This window comes from Dermochelys coriacea, chromosome 7 (assembly GCF_009764565.3).
Source record: "Dermochelys coriacea isolate rDerCor1 chromosome 7, rDerCor1.pri.v4, whole genome shotgun sequence".
NCBI classification, from domain to species: domain Eukaryota; kingdom Metazoa; phylum Chordata; order Testudines; family Dermochelyidae; genus Dermochelys; species Dermochelys coriacea.
Genome location: NC_050074.1, coordinates 19,402,756 through 19,424,288, shown reverse-complemented (window position 1 = coordinate 19,424,288; position 21,533 = coordinate 19,402,756). Strand labels below are relative to the sequence as shown.

At 44.4% G+C, this 21,533-nt stretch overlaps 1 protein-coding gene across 6 annotated transcripts in view; it reads left to right on the top strand.

Moving 5' to 3' along the window:
• TMCC1 (transmembrane and coiled-coil domain family 1) overlaps window positions 1-21,533 on the top strand; it is a 215,327-nt gene that overhangs the window by 87,268 nt on the left and 106,526 nt on the right. Inside the window, exon 1 of one of the 6 annotated variants that reach the window (XM_043519809.1) lies at window positions 5,415-5,799. The exons of the other annotated variants lie outside the window; for them this stretch is intronic. Coding sequence (XP_043375744.1) covers window positions 5,761-5,799 — 39 coding nt within the window. The 5' untranslated portion in view covers window positions 5,415-5,760. Of the gene's footprint in view, window positions 1-5,414; window positions 5,800-21,533 lie in introns of those variants that run through there. 6 annotated transcript variants of the gene reach the window in all.

Below are 21,533 nucleotides of genomic sequence, written 5' to 3'. Positions count from 1 at the left end.
CCAGCCCTCGAGCTCCCAGCTGGGGAAGCTGGCCCCTCCCCTGCTGTCCCCTCCCTCCCCCGCAGCCTCACCTCGCCGTGCCACCAGTACTCTGGCCCGCTGCTCCTCCCGGGCAGCACAGCGGCGTTGCTGGCTTCAGCTGGGTGGCAGGGCTGCGAGCTCCTGCTGCTCTGAGCGGCATGGTGGGTGGGGAGGGGGTTGGATAAGGGGCAGAGAGTCCCATGGGACAGTCAGGGAACAGGGGGCAGTTGAATGGGGGATGAAGGTTTGGGGGAGGGAATCGGGGATGGGGGGAACAGGGATGGTTGGATAGGCGTGGGAGTCCTGGGGAACCTGACGGGGGGCGGGGATATGGATAGGGGGTGGGGGTCCCGAGAGGAGGCAGTTGGGGACAAGGAGCAGGGGGCATTGAATGGGTCAGGGGTTCTGAGGGGGGGGCAGTCAAGGGCAGGAAGTGGAGGGGGCGAATAGGGGGTGGGAGCCAGGGGCCAGGCTGTCTGGGGAGGCAGAGCCTTCCGTACCCGGCCCTCCATACAATTTCACAACCCCAATGAGGCCCTCAAGCCAAAAAGTTTGCCCACCCCTGCATTAGTCTTGGATACCAAGCCCCATTCAGCCCAGTGCATTTCCGCGTACACTTACCATTCTTAGGACAAGAATTTAATTGAAGATGCCACCCACCTACCTCAACGGGTGGGGGAACTTGATGGGGTTGGCAGTGAAAGGGAACAGTCCCAGCAGCAAGGGAAGGAGACGCGCACCAAGGGACACCAGGTAGCTTTCCTCCTACCCCCCCAGAGTCTTTGGTACCCATTACCAGCTGAGGGGAAGGATTCTGATTGGCCAGCATTCCCTGGCTCCCAGGATTTAACCTGGAGTGGGGGTCATGTGGAGTCTTTTTTGGCTCTGTTCCAGTAGCCCCACCCTGAACTAGGAATGGGATGCTGCAGATCTAGCTGATTGCCTGTTTGGCGAGTGAGGAAGGATTTTTTTTTTTCTTCCATGGACCAATTGGCAGAAGACCAGTGAATTTTCTGCTTTCCTCGCAGCACCATCTAGCCACAGTGGTTTAAGTAGGAATGTGCTTAGTACATTACTGAGGTAGGTGGGTTGAGCTGTTAATTTGTTAGTTTGTGGCCAGTTTCCAGTGTGGTTAAAAGAATAACATGAACAGTCCCCAGAGGTAAAATGTAGGATTTTGGCAGTGGGCCTTGGGCTCATGGGATAGCATGAGACCTTGTGGCCTTCATGAACTGAGGTCAGATCTTGTGGCCTTCATGGCCCGAGATCCTCATCCTTCTGCACCTTCTGTCTCTCTTGTGTGGATGAGGGACGGTGGGTAGGATTTCGAGAGCTGAGTTCTTGGAGGGTGAATTAAGGAGAGCTTACCCTGAATTACAAATATACCAAGGAGCCCTGTAACCCCTGCACTGGAACCAATTAAATTCTTGATATTAGAGAGTATGGGTGATGGGCAGGTGGCTCCCCTCCCCTTTGTTAAAATATAATTTTCAGCCTGCTGCTTAATTCCATGCATGTCTTGTCCTCATTTCATTGCAATGTCTGCATCAATGCATATTCTGTTGTGTAATGTGATATCATTATTCCAACTTTGCAAATGGAGAAACTGGGTCATAGAGATGAGGCAACCTACCCATGGTCACACACAAAGTAGTAAGTGTTAGCAGGACAAAGCCTAAAGATATACCAGACTGTAACCAAGTCCCAAATAGGCAATGTCACATTAAAATTTCCATTTTAGAAAAATTTCTTCACCAGTGTTACTAATACTACCTTAGATGATAAAAAAAAAATTTTTTTTAAAATCTTTTTCACCACGTGTGCTATTTGTGGTTTTTTTTCTTCCTTCCAGTTCTCTAAGCTGAGCACATGAATTAGTCAATATTTCAGAGACTGTTCACCAAATCATTTTCACTAGCTAGTACTCAGACACTAGCAAGATATTCCAGTTGCAGCAGTGGCTACAGAATATTATACTTTTATATTCTGTCACAATTTATAAGAAAAATCATGGACGCATTCTATTTTTAATTTATTTTTTTAAACAAACCTTTATTCTGTGTTTAAATTTACATGACATTGTATCAAATTGTTGCATACTTCCTTTAATGCAGCATTGTGGAAAGACTGCCTGGCATAAATACATCTAAGAAGGGACTAGGATAAGGTGGGAATTATAGTGTAAGGGCCTACTTGGAAGAAAGCATGACAAGAAGAATGGAAGAATATAAGGGATTTTAGGATGGGGAGTAGGAGGAAATGAGAGCAAAGTTGTAGGTAGGAAGCAATTACAAAGAGTCTCAAAAGAAAGGCCAAGCAGTTTGAATTTGAAAATATGGAGCTAGGATTATATATTGGAAGGTCTGTGTTTAGACTATGAGAAACTCACTTATGTCCAATACGTTTTGGGAACTGATTGTATTTTACTTTTTCATTTCCTCCACTTCTCCCCACCAGGCAGCATCCTGGTAGAAGTGTTAGTTGATCCATTAAGATCTGGTTCCTTGTCTGTATGGCGCAAACTGGAAATGCACGTGCCTCTGATTTTTTTTTTTTTTCTTTTAAAACTCTGCTCCCTTCAAAAGCATCACTGCAGGCTATTATAACACGCTATATGGGCATCTGTAATCCCCATTTTATTTACTGCCCCTTCTCTGCATGTGGATAGTATTGCCTATCCCAAATATAATCAAGAGGACAATTTAAGAACATAAAAACCCTGATTTTCCAGGGCGTTTACATGAATAAGCTGTAGCTCACGAAAGCTTATGCTCAAATAAATTTGTTAGTCTCCAAGGTGCCACAAGTACTCCTTTTCTTTTTGCGAATACAGACTAATACGGCTGCTACTCTGAAACCTACATGAATAAGAGTATCCTGAACTAAAGGTTTCTTTTTTTGCTCTTTACATGTATGTTTCCTTGCTGTAAATTTGTAATATGTAGGAAGAAACCGAAATCTCTGCTGAACATACCTGGTACATTTAGAAGCCCTTTGATTTCAGTGGGAGGGCTATTAAATCAGAAGCACTTGCAATAAAGGTGAGGCAGGGAAAGGGTTGTAGTCAAAGCATGATGTCCTGTCCTGAAGGTTTTTAACCATCAGAGGAGTGAAGTTTTGGAATAGCCTTCCAAGGGAAGCAGTGGGGGCAAAAGATCTATCTGGTTTTAAGATTCTACTTGATAAGTTTATGGAAGAGATGGTATGATGGGGATAATGGGATTTTGGTAAGTAATTGATCTTTAAATATTCAGGGTAAATAGGCCAAATTCCCTGAGATGGGATATTAGATGGATGGGATCTGAGTTACCCAGGAAAGAATTGCGTAGTATCTGGCTGGTGAATCTTGCCCATATGCTCAGGGTTTAGCTGATCGCCATATTTGGGGTCGGGAAGGAATTTTCCTCCAGGGCAGATTGGAGAGGCCCTGGAGGTTTTTTGCCTTCCTCTGTAGCATGGGGCATGGTTGACTTGAGGGAGGCTTCTCTGCTCCTTGAAGTTTTGAACCATGATTTGAGGACTTCAATAGCTCAGACATGGGTGAGGTTTTTCATAGGAGTGGGTGGGTGAGATTCTGTGGCCTGCGCTGTGCAGGAGGTCGGACTAGATGATCAGAATGGTCCCTTCTGACCTTAGTATCTATGAATCCTGTCACCACTCAGTAGCAAAACTCCTATTGACTTCAGTGGGACCAGGATTTGAGCCTAAGGGATGTCTACACTGCCCGCATTACAGGGCGGCTGCGGCCGTGCTGTGAAATGGGCAGTGTAGTCATGTTTTATTGCTGGGGAGAACTCTCCCAGTAGTGATTAAAAATAAATAAATAAAACACTTTGAATGAGGGGGTGGTAGCTTTATCACCGAGAGCAACGAGCGCTGTCTATACTGGCACTTTTCAGTGCTAAAACTTTTGTCGCTCGCGGGGGGGGGGTATTTTCACACCCTGAATGACTAAAGTTTTAGCACAAAGTGGCAGTGTAGACACAGCCTGAGTGTCTGCATTAACTCTGAATTGCTTTTATTTCTATTGCAGTAGTGCCTAGAGGCCTTAACTACATCAGGGCCCTATTGTGCTTGGTGCTGTATGAACATATAAATTACAGTTCCTGCTCCTTAAAGCTTTGTAGGCAGTGATAACGGTAGCATAACAGTAGGTAATTCATGGGCTAGACCAGGTGTGGGTTAAGAGGGTGCTTTTAGGAAACCTCTGTTCCTGTCATAGGAAAGCTTTTTACCCAATGAATGAAAATGTTGAGATGGCCTGGCTACCTTACTGGTCATCCATCACACCGAGCCCTGGACTGATCAGCCCACTTTGGGTTGTGGCCATGTTTCTAGCTGACACACGTGTGCTGTGATCAGTAGCATGTGTTGCTTTATTTCCAAAGAATTCAGTGCCTCGTGGCTGCCTTCCCTGAAACAACCTTTGTGCCAGAAATTTAGGCATGCAATTTGGCACTGCTCCATTCATGCCCCTTCATGGCTCACTCACCTAATGGTTTAAGGAGTATGGGGGAGTGTGCACAGCTAGTAGGTTGAATTGAAGTGAATTTTTAGCTTCCACTTTCATATGGAGGTGGTTTATTTATCATCTGGAGTAACTCACAATGGGATTAAATCAAGAAAGGGTTGAGGGGGGAGGAGGGAGTTAAACTGATTAATTGTAGTAACACAGTTTATAACTTCAAGCCCTTTGTTGCCTTCAGGATGGTGGTGGTTTGGCTTTCCTGTCACTGTGCTTACTGATGCATCCGATGAAGTGAGCTGCAGCTCACAAAAGCTTATGCTCAAATAAATTTGTTAGTCTCTAAGGTGTCACAAGTACTACTTTTCTTTTTGCGAATACAGACTAACAGGGCTGCTACTCTGAAACCTGTGCTTACACTGACATGTTTTGTATTAATCTTTCTCTAGTTGCTAAACCTCCAGAACAAAGCAAACATCTCTGGAGTCAGTTCTTAGGTTTGTTTAAGGAGTCAGAGTTGAAGTCACTGCTGTAATATGCATCCCTGCACCTGATATTCATTCCTGAAGGGCTGCCCCTCCCTATGAATAAGAGGAAACCTCTAGCCAGTTGTGTTAAACAAAGCCTTGCAGCTGCTGAGCCCAAGAGTGGGAGTGAGTCGCTTCCTCTAGCCACAGTAACCCTTTCTTCTCCCGAGAGGGGTGAGCTGATTAATTTGGGGGGGAGGGGGTTGAGGAGGAAGCTGTTGCTTTTTGAAGCTGACAGCTCCTGGGGGGGATGGGGGGGACGATGGGGATTTAATCACTGGGAGGATTATTTGGTTGCTGGTTAACCTCCTTATCTGCACTTCAGACAGATGCTTTGCAAACCCCACCCTGCAATAACCAGAGTAGCCAGTCAGTCCCTAAAAGGCTCAGGTGGCTCCAAAGCAATGCTCAGCTAATGAATCTGAGGAGGGGGTGGTCCGACTGTCTGTCTGGACCCCTCACAGCTGACTCACAGGAAGTGCTAAAAAAGCTTGGCACAGGGTGAGCAGCTCCAGGCTTCTGCCCCTCCCTCTTTCCCTGCTTGTAGATTTCACAGGATCTCTTTAAAGAACAATGAAGTGGCTTTAAGTTTTAGGACTATCAAAACATTCACTTAGTCCTGTCCCTCTGACAGCCTGAAGGATGTGTTGCTTCAGACAATTATAGGTAGCTGTCAATCTTGCCCTTCTTCCCCCCCCCCCCACTTCCCCTCCTGTGGACTGCTTTATCTGAAGACAGAGGGTGACCATGGTTCAACGCTTTAGCCTCAGGAGGCAGCTATCAAAGGTGGGTTGTATCTGTAATTGATATGCATGACACTTATAGCTTCCTTTTCTGATTACAGATCAGTAAAACCTCTGCTTATACAGAGGTGGGTGAGTCTGTGTGGGAGACGCAGCCCTGCCTTTTGTTCTCTTCTCTTAGACAAAGGTTTTTAAGGCGGACTGCCCATTGGTAGGCACAGGTTTTGTTCCCTTTAGGCTGGAACTGGAGCTGTAGATTTGTGGGAGGCTGCAGCTTCCTCTCTCAACTTGAATTGCTGATATGTTTGGGGTAGAGGGGGCTATGGGAAAGAGGGAATCGAATTAACAGTTATGCCAGCATGTGGACATACACCAAATCAAAACATGATGGTCACTTTAAACATGTGCTTTATGTCGGTTAGAGTTTCAGTAGTAGGGATAGCCAGTAGGATAGACCACAAAGTGTCCCAGGCATCCACCTGAAAGCTTGTACTCCTCACTTTGAAGTATTAGGCAGGGTTTTCTGACTATATTAAGAACAAAGGAGTTGTTGTTAAGAGATTTTGCTGCTTAATAACTATATATGTGTGCCTCTTTGTTTTAAGAAGTGATTCTGGAGGAGTGAGTATTTAATCCATGTTTTGTAGATTTATCATAGAATAAATCCAATGTGTTTAATCTGAAAAACACTTAAGTCTGCTTCAGGAAAATCAACCCATGAATAAAATGAGGGTGTACGGTGCCCTTCAGGTGAGTATGCTGGTGCTACAAGCCAGACATAGCAACCCCATTCTTTTCTTTCTAATCATGTAGATTATGCAGACTTCTCTCTGAAGAGAGATATTACCATAGTTAACCTTGTGTTTAACATTTTTTTGACATTTGAAGCTCTTTTCTAAAGTGTGTTTAAAGGGTTTTTAACTTAAAAAATGCTGTGATCAGCAGTTAAAATAGGTCAAAACTTGTTCTCTGCAGACAGTACGTTGGGAAAGGCTATGATGTTGCAATAAACTTTATTCTTTATGTCCCTTGGAGTTCATCAGCATCTGTAAAATACCGAACCATGGGCATTCCAAGTGGCCGTGAAAAGGAGAAACCTACATCTTTTCCCTTTAATTGTTCATGTTGTTGTTTCGTGCTAGGAACTGTACCTTCAAACAAAGCAAATCTTCAGAGGCAATACACGGATTTAATTTCGCCCTAAAAAATGACTGTGTGGTTAATAATGAGCCTAGCATTTTAGTCATACTCAGACTGTTTTTGCCAGTTTGATCTCTGTTTTAAAAGCTATTCTGGCTAACTGAGCCAAACAGGGTGATGGGATCATACTGTTTAAACAGAGTTCAACTTCTAGCCTAGGAAAACTGTTCATAGGGGTGTTAAACGCATCTGGCCCTTTTCACACTGAGTGGCTTAATAGTGTGTTAAACTGAATTAGTCTGAATTGTATCACCTGTTTACAGAATGGTTCATACAGTGTTCCTTTGCCCCAAGTGGGACCTGCCTACTCGCATCATAGGCTTGTTAGGTTTGTTTGAAATCATAGTTACATAAAGGAGCAATCAAAATGGATCTCACTCTCTCGTGAACTGGACTGGGACTCTGGAGAGCTGGGTTCTGTTCCTGGTTCTGCTAATGGCCTGCTGGGTGGCCTTGGAGAAGGCACTTACCTTTTTTCTGTGCCTCAGTTTCTCACATCTGCAAGGATGGGGAAGATACCCTTTGTAATTCACTCTGAGATCAGCTAAGTGCTATATAAAAGCTAGGTGTTATTTATTATGAGCAGATTTGGCAGCAGAATGACTGAAGCTGGAATGTATAGTTCAAATAAAAGAATAGTTTTACAATCCGTTCATACTAAGATCTCAAAGCTTTACATGGCAGTTTAACCTTAATGTATATAAAGTAGGCAAAGTGATATAGGTATTGGCTAACCCATCATTGACAGGCAGTCACCTCTTGGATTAAATGTGACATGTTAAATGGGTGTATAGTGATGTCATGTAATCTTAAAGTCATGAAGTAAAGATAATCTCCAGATGAATCTGAAGGAGAGGAATTTAAATTGGGAGAATGGAACAACACAGAATTATGATTTACAAATGCCGAGAAATTTTCATCACTGAATATAAAACTAGAAATGGGAATCTAGAGCCACAGAAAGGGAGAAAAGGTGGCCCTTTGACACAGGACTGAGAGTCAAAGAGCTGGTTTCAATTTCCAACTTTACCATGTCCTGCATGACCTTTGGGCAAGTCGCTTAATCTCTCTGGGTCTCCATTCCTAATCTGTAAAATGGGGATAAAACTCCTTCCCTTTCTCAATTAGGTTAACTAATGGTTATGTGGTGCTCGGATACTATACTTATCAGAGCCATACAGTACATAATGTTGTATTGAACTATGAAATGTCCTCTCCACAAGAAAAAGGTTTTACCAGAAGAAATCAATTTTGTTTCTAATTCCTTTGAGTTGCATTTATCATGCACTTTAAAAGACCAAATATTGGTGTCTTTTTAGGAGGTGCATATTGATACTTGTGTGTAACTGCCTGTTCTTTTTTCAGAGTAGCAGCTGTGTTAGTCTGTATTCACAAAAAGAAAAAGAGGACTTGTGGCACCTTAGAGACTAACAAATTTATTTGAGCATAAGCTTTCGTGAGCTACAGCTCACTTCATTGGATGCATTCAGTGGAAAATACAGTGGGGAGATTTATATACATAGAGAACATGTTACCATACATGTTACTATACACACTGTAACCCATTGTTTCATGTTCTCTATGGGTAATAGCTCATCTTAAGTGATCACTCTTGTTACAGTGTGTATGGTAACACCCATTGTTTCATGTTCTCTATGTATATAAATCTCCCCACTGTATTTTCCACTGAATGCATCCGATAAAGTGAGCTGTAGCTCACGAAAGCTTATGCTTAATACATTTTAGTCTCTAAGGTGCCACAAGTACTCCTTTTCTTCTTGCCTGTTTTTTGCATCTTTCTGCCAATGTGAGTGTCCGTATATGGAATTTTGGACATCCTAGGAAGTCTCCTGTGGTAGAAACTGGGGCCTTAGTATATTGACCTTTCACTGTAAAACCTTAAAAAGGCAAAACACTTAGTGGCATGTGAATTTTTCAATAAATAGCTGTGTGCCAAATTCCAGTTATGCACTTGGTTTTGGATAAACCTTAATTTTTGCCTTATAGTGTGGAATGCTACAAAAAAATATTTTCTTTAAGCCTTTTCAAGTATGTTAATTTCCATCGCTGTCCTCCATTTCTTTATTCTTTGAAAACCCCTAAACGGCTAAGAATTACTGTCAGCCCAGTAGCAAAATCTCAAGAAGTGCTCCTCCTGCCTTGTTTGTTGTGTGGGAATTCCTTCACTCTTGGAATGATGGAGCACAACTATATCCCCCTTTATGTGGCTTAACTTTGTCCATATGTTTAAGCCCAGGTTGTGAAAGCAAAATAATGGAAATAAATGGAACAGTGTTCAAGGAAGCATCTTCCAAATAAAAAACATGCCATTTCATTTTATGTATACGTCTTAGGTCTGCTTGTGAAGAAAGATTGAGGGCTTGTCTGCACTACAAAATTAGGTCAACTTAACTTAGGGCACGTCTACACTGGCAAAGTTACAGCGCCGGCAGTTACAGCACTGAAGGAAAACTGCTATTGTGTGTTCATACTGATAGCTGCCTGTGCAATAGCATGTTCATACTTGCCATGCTATTCGGAGGGGTGCACTCTGGGCAGCTATCCCGCAGAGCATCTCTTTTGTCGCTAAGACTTGTGGGAAGGTAGAAGGGGTTGCGGGGCATCCTGGGTCTTGTCCCAATGCCCTGTGATGCATTGCTCGCATCCCAGCAATCCCTGTGCTTCCATCGCATTTGGCGCCATCTTTCAACTGTTTGTGTACTGCGCACCCTGCCCTGCCTCTTTCCGGCTGCAGGAATGGATCCCAAGCTATTGACAATGCTGTTCACGCTGACCAATATGTCACGAGTGGCAGTGGAGTTATTCCTTAAATTACAAGGTCAAGAGGAGTGTGATGTTGATCTTGCCACATGTAGTAGCTACTACAAGAAATTACTTTTGGCATTCATGGAGGTGCTGACCACACTGGGATGCCGCTTTTGGGCTTGGGAAACAAGCACTGAATGGTGGGATCACATTGTGATACATGTCAGGGATGATGAGCAGTGGCTGCAGAGCTTTTTCATGAGGAAAGCCACATTCATGGGACTGTAATAAGCTCGCCCCAGCCCTGAGCCGCAAGGACACGAGAATGAGAGCTGCCCTGCCATTGGAGAAGCATGTGGTGATAGCACTGTGGAAGCTGGCTACTCCAGACTGCTACCATTCGGTCGCTAACCAGTTCGGAGTGGGAAAGTCTACTGTTGGACTTGTATTGATGGAAGTGTGCAGGACCATTAATTGCATCCTGCTCCGAAAGACAATGTGACATTGTGGATGGCTTTGCACAAATGGGCTTCCCAGACCGTGGAGGGGCAATCAATGGCACGCACATTCCAATTCTGGCACCAGACCACCTAGCCCCTGATCACAAGGGGTTTTTATCAATGGTTCTCCAGGTGCTTGTGGACCACCGTGGGTGTTCCACAGACATTAATGCAGGCTGGTCTGGAAAGGTGCATGATGCGTGCATCTTTTGGAACACTGGCCTGTTCAAGAAGCTGCAAGCAGGCACTTTCTTCCTGGACCAGAAGATCACTGTAGGGAAAGTTGAAATGCCCATTGTGATCCTGGGAGATCCCGCCTACCCCTTAATGCCCTGGCTCATGAAGCCATACATGGGGAAACTTGACAGCAGCAAGGAGTGGTTCAACAACAGGCTGACCAAGTGCATTTTGTGGACTGTGGAGTGTGTGTTTGGCCATTTTAAAAACCCGCTGGCGATGCCTGTATGGGAAGCTGGACATAGCCGATGACCATAATCCTATGCTTACAGCTGCATGCTGTAGGCTCCATAATATTTTGTGAAGGGAAGGGCGAAAGCTTCACTCAGGGCTGGACCGCAGAGGCTCAGCGCCTGGAGGCTGAGTTTGAACAGCCAGAGACCAGGGCTTATTGTGGGGGGCACAGCGCGGGTCCATAAGGATCAGGGATGCTTTGAGGCAGCAATTTGAAGTTGAAAGCCACTATTTGTTGCTATGCTTGGGATTGCAGTGCTTGTTTGAAAGCAATCCTTATTCTATTAAGTGAAAGCAAAAAGAGCACTGCAAAGCAACACAAAATTAGGTTTCTTCTCTGTGGAATGCATCATATGCACTAATCCTAGCATTACAAACACAATTATTTTATAGAAAGACGACAACAACCAGAGGAGAGAGAGTCAAATAAAAAAATTATCAGCAGGGTGGGTGATGGGGGAAGGGAAGGTCTCAAGAGGAGGAGCAGTCCCAGGACTGCTACAGATTTGTGTATGTCCAGGGATCATACCCAACTTTCTCCTTTGGAGTATGATGCAGCGGGTGCTATACTTCAGCAGGGCCAAACTGCAGATGGATGGGTGTTGAGTGCAGTGGGTAGTGAGTCCACACTGCTGGACTGTGAGGAGGGAGGAGTGGAATGCTGCGGGTAGATTGGAGCCAGGAGGTTGATAAGAGTGTGTTGGCTGTGTGTGTGTGGGGAGGGGGGTGCATGGGAAAGAGTTTTGCGACAGTGGCTGCGGGGGCGACGCGGAACTGCTCAGTTTGAAGGGCTGGTATCACCCGAGCGTGTCTGCTTGGTGCTCCATAACCGTTAAGAGCCGCTCCGTGGCTTCTTCCTGGTGTGCCGTGTTCTCCTTTCGGTCCCTCTTCTCACTGTCCTGCCACTCCTTCAGTTCTTTTTTCTCGGCTGTGGAGTGCATCATAACCTCATGCATAAAGCCCTCCTCAGTTCTCCGATGCTTTCTGATTCTGTGCAGCCATTCTGACACCGATAACAGAGGGAGACTGTGCTCCCAAGGTCATCTCTGTAAAGTTTAAATGCAACATTTTACAGAAGCAGTATTGTTTGCAACACAGACAACACTGTTTCATTGCTTTAAAACTGTCAGTACTCACATACCTGTCACTAACTGGCTGACCCCAGGCAAGCACACATGAGGCACAAGACCCCCACAATGGTGAGTAGCCGCAGGGGCAGGGTAAATCACTGTTCCAGGACCCTGCTGTACACTGGGCACATGGCTCTTGGGCACTTGAGGAGAGCCAGGACTGTAGGCTGGGGCCTGATAATCATTCCTGTCCCGGCCACTTTCCACAGGAGGTGGTCATTATGGAAGATTTCTCGCTGCTGAGAGTGAGCAGGGAATCAAGGGAGAGTCTTCTCCAAGCCTGCGGCTTCTACCCTGGCACCTATTTGGCTAGCCTGTGTGCAGCAATGGTTTCCCTTCTTGTCCCATCCATCCCCTCCCTCCCCCGTGATGGCAGTGGTGCAAGAAAGTTACCGTTAATGGGGTAGGAAACAAAACAGTTCTGCCGAGGAACCTGCGGAAGCAGATGGCTCAGTATCTCCATGAGAGTTTCCTGGAAATCTCTGAGGGAGATTCCCGTGAAGTGAGGGAGTGCATCAACAGCCTGTTCCACTGCTTAGGTGAGGCATGATGTGGGAGACAAGCCTGCTTTCTGCAACCCTCCTGCTCCCAACAGCTAGCTTCAGCAATTCCCAAAATCAGATTCACTTATCAGGAGCCTCCTCTCCTGTTTGCGCTCGCCAAGCTCCGACTGCTGTGACTGGCTAGGCTCCTCTGGGGTAGAGCTCCTGACTGCATGCATCTCTGGCCTCAGAGTCATCCTCTACCTCTGGGTCACCCTCCCTCTCTTCATCCAAGATTGCCTCCTCCCGGCTCGGTCCACTCTCAACTGACACGCAAGCCAGTGAAGTATTCACAGGGTCCTTTGCAGTTGAGGTGGGGTCGCCACCGGGTATCGTGTCCAGCTCTTTGTAGAACCGGCAGCTCGTGGACACAGCACTGGAGTGGCGGTTACCTCCCACGCCTTGTGATAGGCCTTCCGCAGCTCTTTCACTTTGACCCTACACTGTAGTGTGTCCCGGTCATGGCCCCTTTCTGTCATGCATCTTGAAATCTGTCCGTAGGTATCATAATTCCTATGGCTGGAGCGCAGCTGGACCTGGACAGCCTCCTCTCCTCAAATGCTGATGAGGTCCAATAGCTTTGCATTGCTCCAAGCGGGGGATCACCTTGTGCATGGAGCCGGCATGGCCACCTGGAAAGATGCACTGAGACCACTGCACGCGTCACTGAGCAAACAGGAAGGGGATTTTCAAATTTGCAAAGGAGTGTACAGGGTACGGCGATGGTTTGGTCACCTGAGGGCAGAGCTGTAGCATTTAAACTGATGGCCAAAGAGGCAAGAACATGCATTGTGGGACACCTCCCGGAGGCCAATCGCAGCGCTGTAATCACCACGGTGTCTACACTGGCACTGTAGCCCCAGCGCAGAACGCTCTACACCTCTTGTCGAGGTGGGGTGTTTTGGTTTTTTTAAGAGCGCTGCATCTGCACATTTTCTGCACACTAAGTGGCTTGGCAGTGTGTACACCTCGGGAGTTACAGCGCTCAAAGCTGCTTTACTGCACACATTTACTGCCAGCGTAGATAAGGCCTAAGGTTGACCTACAGCCACCACAGTAATTCAATCAGCTGTTGGTGTCCACATTGCCTGCCGTTTGCTGGTGGAGTATATCCTCATCAGGAGTGCTTACGCTGACTGAAGTGGGGCACTGACAGCTGAGTGTGGGGTGACAGCCCCAGCTGTGAGCCCCACAGGGGCTCAGTTTCGCAGCACAGAATCTATCAGCTGTGAAACTGACATTCTTTTCAATTTCACACTGCTATTGTCTCCACTCAGAGCGCACACACTCAGATAGCTCTAGGAGCACTCTGGGGAGCTGGGAGCCCAGGCTCTTGGGGCCTGACAGCTGGGCTTGAAGTGGGGAGCCCAGGCAGCAGCTCGGCTGGGACCAGGTAGCTGGGAGCCTGGCGGGCAGCAGGGGTCCCAGTGTGGAGACAGGAGCCTGGGCAGCAACTTGCTAAGAGCCCGGGGGGGCAACTGGTCTCTAGCTGGAGCCCCCCCATCCAATCCGGGGTGTGACCAAGCTGTGAGCCAGGTGCAGGGTTCCTACCAGGGAACCTACCACCCTTTCTTGTCATTTCAGGGCTCAAGCAGGGAGCTGTGAAATTGACAAGCTAAAATTTGTCAGCCCATGTAAGTAAGGTAGCATCTACACGGCCACTGCATTGCCCTAACTAGTCATCATAAGCCCTACACTTCTTACAGAGATGGAGTTATGTCTGTGTAAGACATCGGCAGGAGCAAGGCTGTAGTGTAGACACTAACATAGTTAGGTTTCAGAGTAGCAGCCATGTTAGTCTGTACTCGCAAAAAGAAAAGGAGTACTTGTGGCACCTTAGAGACTAACAAATTTATTTGAGCATAAGCTTTCGTGAGCTACAGCTCACTTCATTGGATGCATCCAATGAAGTGAGCTGTAGCTCATGAAAGCTTACGCTGAAATAAATTTTAGTCTCTAAGGTGCCACAAGTACTCCTTAACATAGTTAGGTTGACATAGGTCAACGTGACCAAGCCTTAGATATGCCAAACGCAGCTTTTCTATGTAACTGCACTTTGGTAAGTGAAGGACGTTACTAATTTTATGTATGACTTAGACCCTTCCTTGAAATGGAATGGTATTGAGTGAGTTTAACCAGAATGTGCAAAGTCTTGGAATGGCCCTGCATTTTTAAGGCACTTCTTGTGGATAAACAGGCCTCTTAAAAAGTGGCCTATCACTACTTTGCCCTGAAGCAGCGAGTGGGTTATCCACATCTGAGTTTTTGCTTTCTTGCTCATGTGGACCAAGTTTTACTTGGGGGGCTGGAACCTAAACTGATCATGGCAAAATAAAGGTTGGGATCACACTATGATAAAACTGTAAGATGTCATGCTTAGTCACTGAAGGAAGTAATATTATAGCTGTAGCGTTGAAGAGCATGAATTTGCTATGTTGCTCCTAATGTGGAGTTTTACATTCCTACTTTCTCATTTCCATAAGCAGGTTTTTTTCCCCTGCCATGCTTACTCAGAGCTGCTTTCTCCACCTTATACTCCTTTCTACCTCATTGAGTTTGACTCTGGACAGGTAAGGCAGGGTCAGTTTTATGCCAGTTGTCTACTGATCATTTCCGTCATTCTGGTTGCTACTGATCTGTTTTATTAAACTAGAGCACTTGAGGGGACTCTTTCAATACACTCATCTCAGCCCTTCTGGAATATTGTGCAGAGGAATGTAGTCTAAACCTGGGGATTCCTGTAATTTAAATTTCCTCGATACAGATATTCACTAGCATACGATATTGATTATTTAAGAAAACCCAGTGATTTTACATCATAAAGGTGGGAGGCATTGCCCATGCAGAGGAGGAATGAAATATTTTATAGGAAGATCTGGATGACCCAGAAGTCTGAAGTGACAGATATGGGATGAAATTCAGTAGTACAAAATGCAAGGTCCTGTACTTAAGGTCCAATAATAATTTCTGCTATTAGCTGGGATCTTCTCAGTTGGAAGTGACAGAGAAGGAGAGAGACATGGGTGTGTGGGTCGATCGCAGGATGACTGAGCCACTCAGATGTGATTCTAAGGTATATCAGGTGAGGCATTTCCAACAGAGTTAGAGAAGTATTAATGCTATTGTACAAGGTACTGTAAGACCTCCTTTGGAACACAGTGTACAATTCTGGTCACCCACATTCAAAAATGATTAATCGAAACTGGAACAGGTGAAGAGAAGAGCTACTAGGATGATGAGAGGTATTGGGGACTATCTTATGAGAGAAGACTGGAAGAGCTTGGTTTGTTTAGCCTAGCAAAAAGAAGGCTGACCGGGGATGTGATTGCTCTCCATAAATACATTAGGGGGATAATTATCAGAGAGGGTGAAAAATTACTTAACCTAATCGACAATGTGGGCACAAGAACTGGATTTAAACTGGCCATGAACAAATTCAGGCTGGAAATTAGAAGGTTTCTAACTATAAGAGGGATGAGGTTCTGGAATAACTTCCCATTAGGAGTTGTGGAGGTAAAAAAAAAATTAGTTTTTAGAGAGAGCTGGGCACATTTGAGTGTGATTGTATAATGGGGTTGCTTGTAATGGTAGGGGGCAGGGCTCAGCAGCTCTGGGCTCACTTTTGGCTTATGTTTTATGTTCCTAAAAGCTCATGCTTCAGGGTTTCAGCTGCACGCCATCAGGGGGTCAGAAACGGATTCCCCTCCCACCACCACTGTATTCTGTGTTTATCTCCTTCCTCCGAAGCATCAGGGATGGCCATGGCTAGAGATAGGACATTGGATGAGGAGGGTTAGGCCTTTGAATGACACTGAGCAGTCTCTGTCTCAGTTGCTTGGCTGACTAACTGTTGCTTACATGCTCAGGGATTAACTGATCACCATATGTGGTGCTGGGAAGGAATTTTCCCCCAGTCAGATTGGCAGTGACTTTAGGATTTTTCTCCCTTCCTCTGCAGCATATGAGTGCAGGTCACTTGCCAGGATTATCTGGGTATATCTCACTTCTTTGTCATTAGGGGCACTGGGCTACTGGTATACCTCCTTTCCTCTTGTTCTGTCTGTGGCACGTAATAGTCTAGTCTGCTGTGGGCTGTAGTGTTTTGGTCTAATTTTGGTTGTTGGGTTTAGTGTGTCGTGTTGGGTGGTGGTGGTGGCCTGTGATATACAGGAGGTCAGACTCGATCTAGTGGTCCCTTCTGGCCTTAATCTCTGACAACTACAAGCCTGAAATTGGAATCCCTAACCAAAATATGTTCTAAGGTGGAGATCATGATTCTTAAGGAGCCAGGAATCCTTTTGTGTAGGGGGAAAAGGGAAATCAGTCCTTTTTCAAATTGCCAGAGTCAAGGACTTGAACTCTTTACATCTCTGTCTGCTTGTGGCTTGAAGAGTTTGTAGTGTGAAAATAAATCCGGCTCACTCATTTTTCATCAATGGAATAGTCTCCCAGTAAGTTAATGGTAGAGTGGCTGCATTCCCCAGGGTTCAGGAGCCAGGGCTCATGTGGCTGTCTTCCATCTGTCAGTGTTGTTATACCATGACAGCAAGCTTGGGTGTGATTTCTGATTTAAGAAATGCACTTACTTGTACAGAATCCATTTTTTTAAAAAATTGGTACTACTTGGCTTTTAAGATGAATCTGTTCCTGGATGAAGGAGGCTCGTTTTTCCAGTGGCGATTCATTGACAAGCCACCTTGCCCTCCCTCCCTGTCCCCCCATTCCCGTCCCCCCCCACGCATGCACGTGCGCACACACCCAAGCACATTGTAAAAAACTGGTCGTGCCAGCTGGCCCGGCAAAGCAGAAACTCTGGTAATATTTAATACCCAAACCATAAATTACATTCAGGTGAGGTATGATCTCACTCAATGTTTTCATGTCAGATGGCTGGAAGAGAGACACTTCTGTTTATTTTGACATGCTGGATTTTGTGTTTATAGCATCAAACTTGAAAATAAATTTTATATATATTTATATAAAATATATATATAATAATTCCAACTGAAGCAGCATCTTCACTAGGGGAAAGCGTGGCAAAAAATTTCCCGTCATTTGTCCACTCACGTTAGCAACGGTGGAAGCCCTAGTGGAGACAAATCCATCAGCTACTACCAGCTTTTTCAGCATCATGTCAGATAATGCTATTAACTGCATTAACACTATCTAATACTGTGTTGTGGACATCAGTTGATGACTGGACAAAACACTGATCTAAACAGGTTTGGCAGGTGATGGGATACAAATGCTAATGCTCACAATGGTGGAGCTAAACTAGTGTAGTCATGGCTCCTGAGACTGGGAATAACCTCCATTGCATACTCTTGCTCCCAGGAATGTCTAGTGTTAGTAGCAAATTCAGCTCCTGAAAGGAAACTAGTATCCTCTCCATCCAATTAAAGGAGCAGGATTGACAAGTTTTGAAACCCTGAGACAGGACAGAACTCCCAATACCGATGGCAGAGTCTTGGATGGAATGATGGTGCAGAAATAGGTCCCGATGAACTCAGAGGAGTGCTGCCTCCCCTGCTCCATGATGCAGGTATTTAGCAGTTAGAGGCAGGAATATATCAGTCTCTGCATGTCTCTAAGAAAAACTTTAGATAATCCAAAGAAACCCCATTACACATTTACATACCAGCTGGAGGTCTGGTAAATTTGTATATGATGATTCATTGCCAAGTAGACTTATAACCTCAATGGATATAAACACATTCCACTTGTAGTCTCTTAAACTAATGCATTTTTATAGTGATTTTTTGCTGCTCATGGTTGTTTACTTTGTAGAATATAATCATACATTGTAACAGATGCCTGTGGGGAGGGTGGATAACAATAACAATTGGAATTTCCCCCCTACAGTGATCAAAGGAAGTATTAAAAAGGGGTGCTGGAACAGGTTTTTGTAGCGGGAATGCTGAGAGCCATTGTACTAATCTGTAACCCTGTATATTATGGAAACCACTTCAAGCCATTTGGTGCAGCACCTATGAACAAAGACCACCTTATGATATAACTGGTTTGCCTTTTTCCACAGCTTGTTTCCAAACTCTGCGGATGGGTAAGATTTTGATCTTAGTTGGCTGTTTGTTACCTTGTCTTTTTGCGGGATGGCTATTCAGGATCTCTCTCTCTGTCAGTCAGTCCTGTTGCAGAAAGGATGGGAAAGATCTTTGATGGAAAGGATAACAAAGCCCAATTCTTGATCTTTAAAAAAACAAAAAAAGGAACAACTTGTAGGGTACAGGGGAGAAAGGACTTGATTAAAATTTGTCTTACACTTATTTGACACCCAGTTTTAGTTAGCATTGACCAGTAGTTTGGATAAGGTGCATGATTAGAATTGTGAGAATCATCTAAATAATTCTGGTTACAGGTGTGTTTGTGCTTTTGTAAAAGGTGCTTGCTGGTTAGCAGACAAAAGACTTTCCAAAGCTTCAGCTGTGAGGAACTGTGTGGTTCAGGGAAATGGTGATGGGATCCAGAACCTCTGACCCTCTACATCAGCAGTTCAAATATGGCCCAGATTTTTTTTTAAAGTTATAGTCTGAAGACTGGTGTTCGTCCTTGAAATGCGTTGATGGTCTCAGTCTCGTTCCTCATAGATAAATGGCCATATCTTTAAAAACAAACGGGGGGGGGGAACCCCTACCATAATTGATGCCCTTCTAGCAGAGTGGTCAGTATCTGAATCAACCATAAAACCTTAAGTAATTCTTTCACACACACCCCAGAGCTTCTCCCTGCAGGTTATATTTATATTGGCAGGGCACTGGGGCCATTCCTGGACTGTGCCTTTTCTGTCTGTTGAATAGGATTTGTCTCCAGGGCTATCAATGGAGGATACTTCGTCAGCACTAAATTCACTTATTTATTTTAAGACCAAGAAATATCCAGTATAGGCACTTTTACAGTGGAAATACTTCCCTGTCTTGGCCTCAGGTCTCTTATGCCTTTGAGGTCCTAGGAAAAACGTGCAGTGTGTGACCCTCTCTTTCATCCTCTTCATACATACATCTGTTCTTAGACACCCAAAGGAAATCTCCAGTTTTTCAGTAAGCAAGTTCACTGATGTGGACAATCATAAGTAGGTTAGCATCCAATAAACTGCTTCTGGGAAAATAATGAATTAAAAAGTTTCCCTTGCATAACAAACATAGAGTAAGTAATAACGCAGCACATAAAACTGCCATGCGTGTTGACAGACCAAAGGGAACCTTTAAAATGTTAGAAGATCCTCTGCAAGCTTTTCTGCCAGATTACTTGAAGATACCATCTATACTGGGGAAGGTGATGTTCTTTTGCTGCAAGTAACTACTGGACTGTAGATTGTAAGATATGTGACTGTTTGAGAACACAGTAGTATAGCCCCTGAATTACAGAGCTCGCCACAAATCTGCATGGTAGCATCTTTCTTTGCATCGGTGTTTGGCTAAAAAGTGAAATTCTTATCCACAGCAATCTCTTTTCTGTCCCCTCCCTAAATAAAACACATGTGGGAAAAGCAAATAAATCAGACAACTGACAGACTATGCACTAAGAGCTGAACTGAAAACCTAATCTGAGTAAGACAACTATGTGCAATTGCAAACATTCTTTCTGGGTCCTTGCTGGGCCAGAATGTTTCTTGGCAAGTGTTTGCACTCTTCTGATTCTGATATATAATTTTTTAATTCGGTTTGTTGGAATATTAACAGATGAAATAGCAGCTATTTTCCTGACCACCGAAGCAGATGTAGCTGTCAATCTTGTCCCATCAACTCTGAAGTTTATAGAACATAGAACATCTTTTCTATGTGCTGTAATTTTTGGTGACCTGGTATTTAAATTTAAAACTATACAGCAGTGGTGGGGTTTGTGGTGGGAGGGAGGATACAAATGCGTCCCATGACAAAGACCTGAATTTGGTGGAGCTCTGTTGGTTAAGTTACCTGAAAGACATTACTTTATTCTAGTTTTCATCTTCTCTGCAGTTCCATAGCTTTTCTTTTGTGATTATAAAAAAGGTTTCATCTGAACAGCTGGTTTAGCTTTACAATAAGTAAAATGTTCAGAAAGCACTGATATTTAATTACTATAAATCTTCCCCTCTTTCACAGAATCACAGAATATCAGGGTTGGAAGGGACCTCAGGAGATCATCTAGTCCAACCCCCTGCTCAAAGCAGGACCAATCCCCAATTTTTGCCCCAAATCCCTAAATGGCCCCCTCAAGGATTGAACTCACAACCCTGGGTTTAGCAAGCCAATGCTCAAACCACTGAGCTATCCCTCCCCCAATTTTAAGAGCGGGAAGCAGTCCAGGCTCCAAATTAAAGTCCCTGTAAATAAAGTTCATGATAGGATGCAGATTTGAAAGTAATCATTTCAGAATCATTTTGTTACCAAGAGATAATTAAAACAAAGGGAGCTCTTGTTACTCTGAGGTAAATAAACTTGAATGCACAGTTTGAGGTAGACATTTCAATCATTTGGGAACTTGCTTGTTCTCTAAACATAGACATTCATTTTATTTAGAGGCACAAGCCGAGACTCCAAACCATTTGTTGTGCTAACATAAAAACTATGGTAATAAAGTTTCATACAGTCATTTAAGGACTAATCTAGAGCCCATTGAAATCAATGGGAGCGTTTCTGATAATTTCAATGGCCACTGGATCAGGAATTGAGATTACAAACATTTTGGATGTTTTTGCTATTTATCTGAATTGTGAGGCTTTGGGAATCTATAAAGTTAATGGAGAAATTTGATAAAGAAATGGAGCAAGATTTTAATCGCTTGAGGTATTGTTACAAACAGTAGCATGTTTTAAAAAGAGGGGAAAATACATTCTCTAAATTCAGTCTGCAATCTCAAGTAACCTATTACAGCAACACAGGGTAGGTAGTTGCTAACATTTGAGATTCATAGTAAGGGTCATTCAAAGAGTATGTCTGTGACAAGTTAAGGCCAGGATCATAAGAATTCAGAAGTGGGAAAGTTATAAGGCTCAAGATCGAAGTATTTGGCTTCTTCCATATCATCTGTATATGTGTTATTTAAATCACAAAAGGCAACCCGGGTTGTAGGAGTAGAAAATTCACAACTTTTAACACCTCTGAAGTGGTAAAAACTGTTGAAAACAAAATTTGAAGAACTAACCTGTTCGAAGGTTAAACATGGCAAACC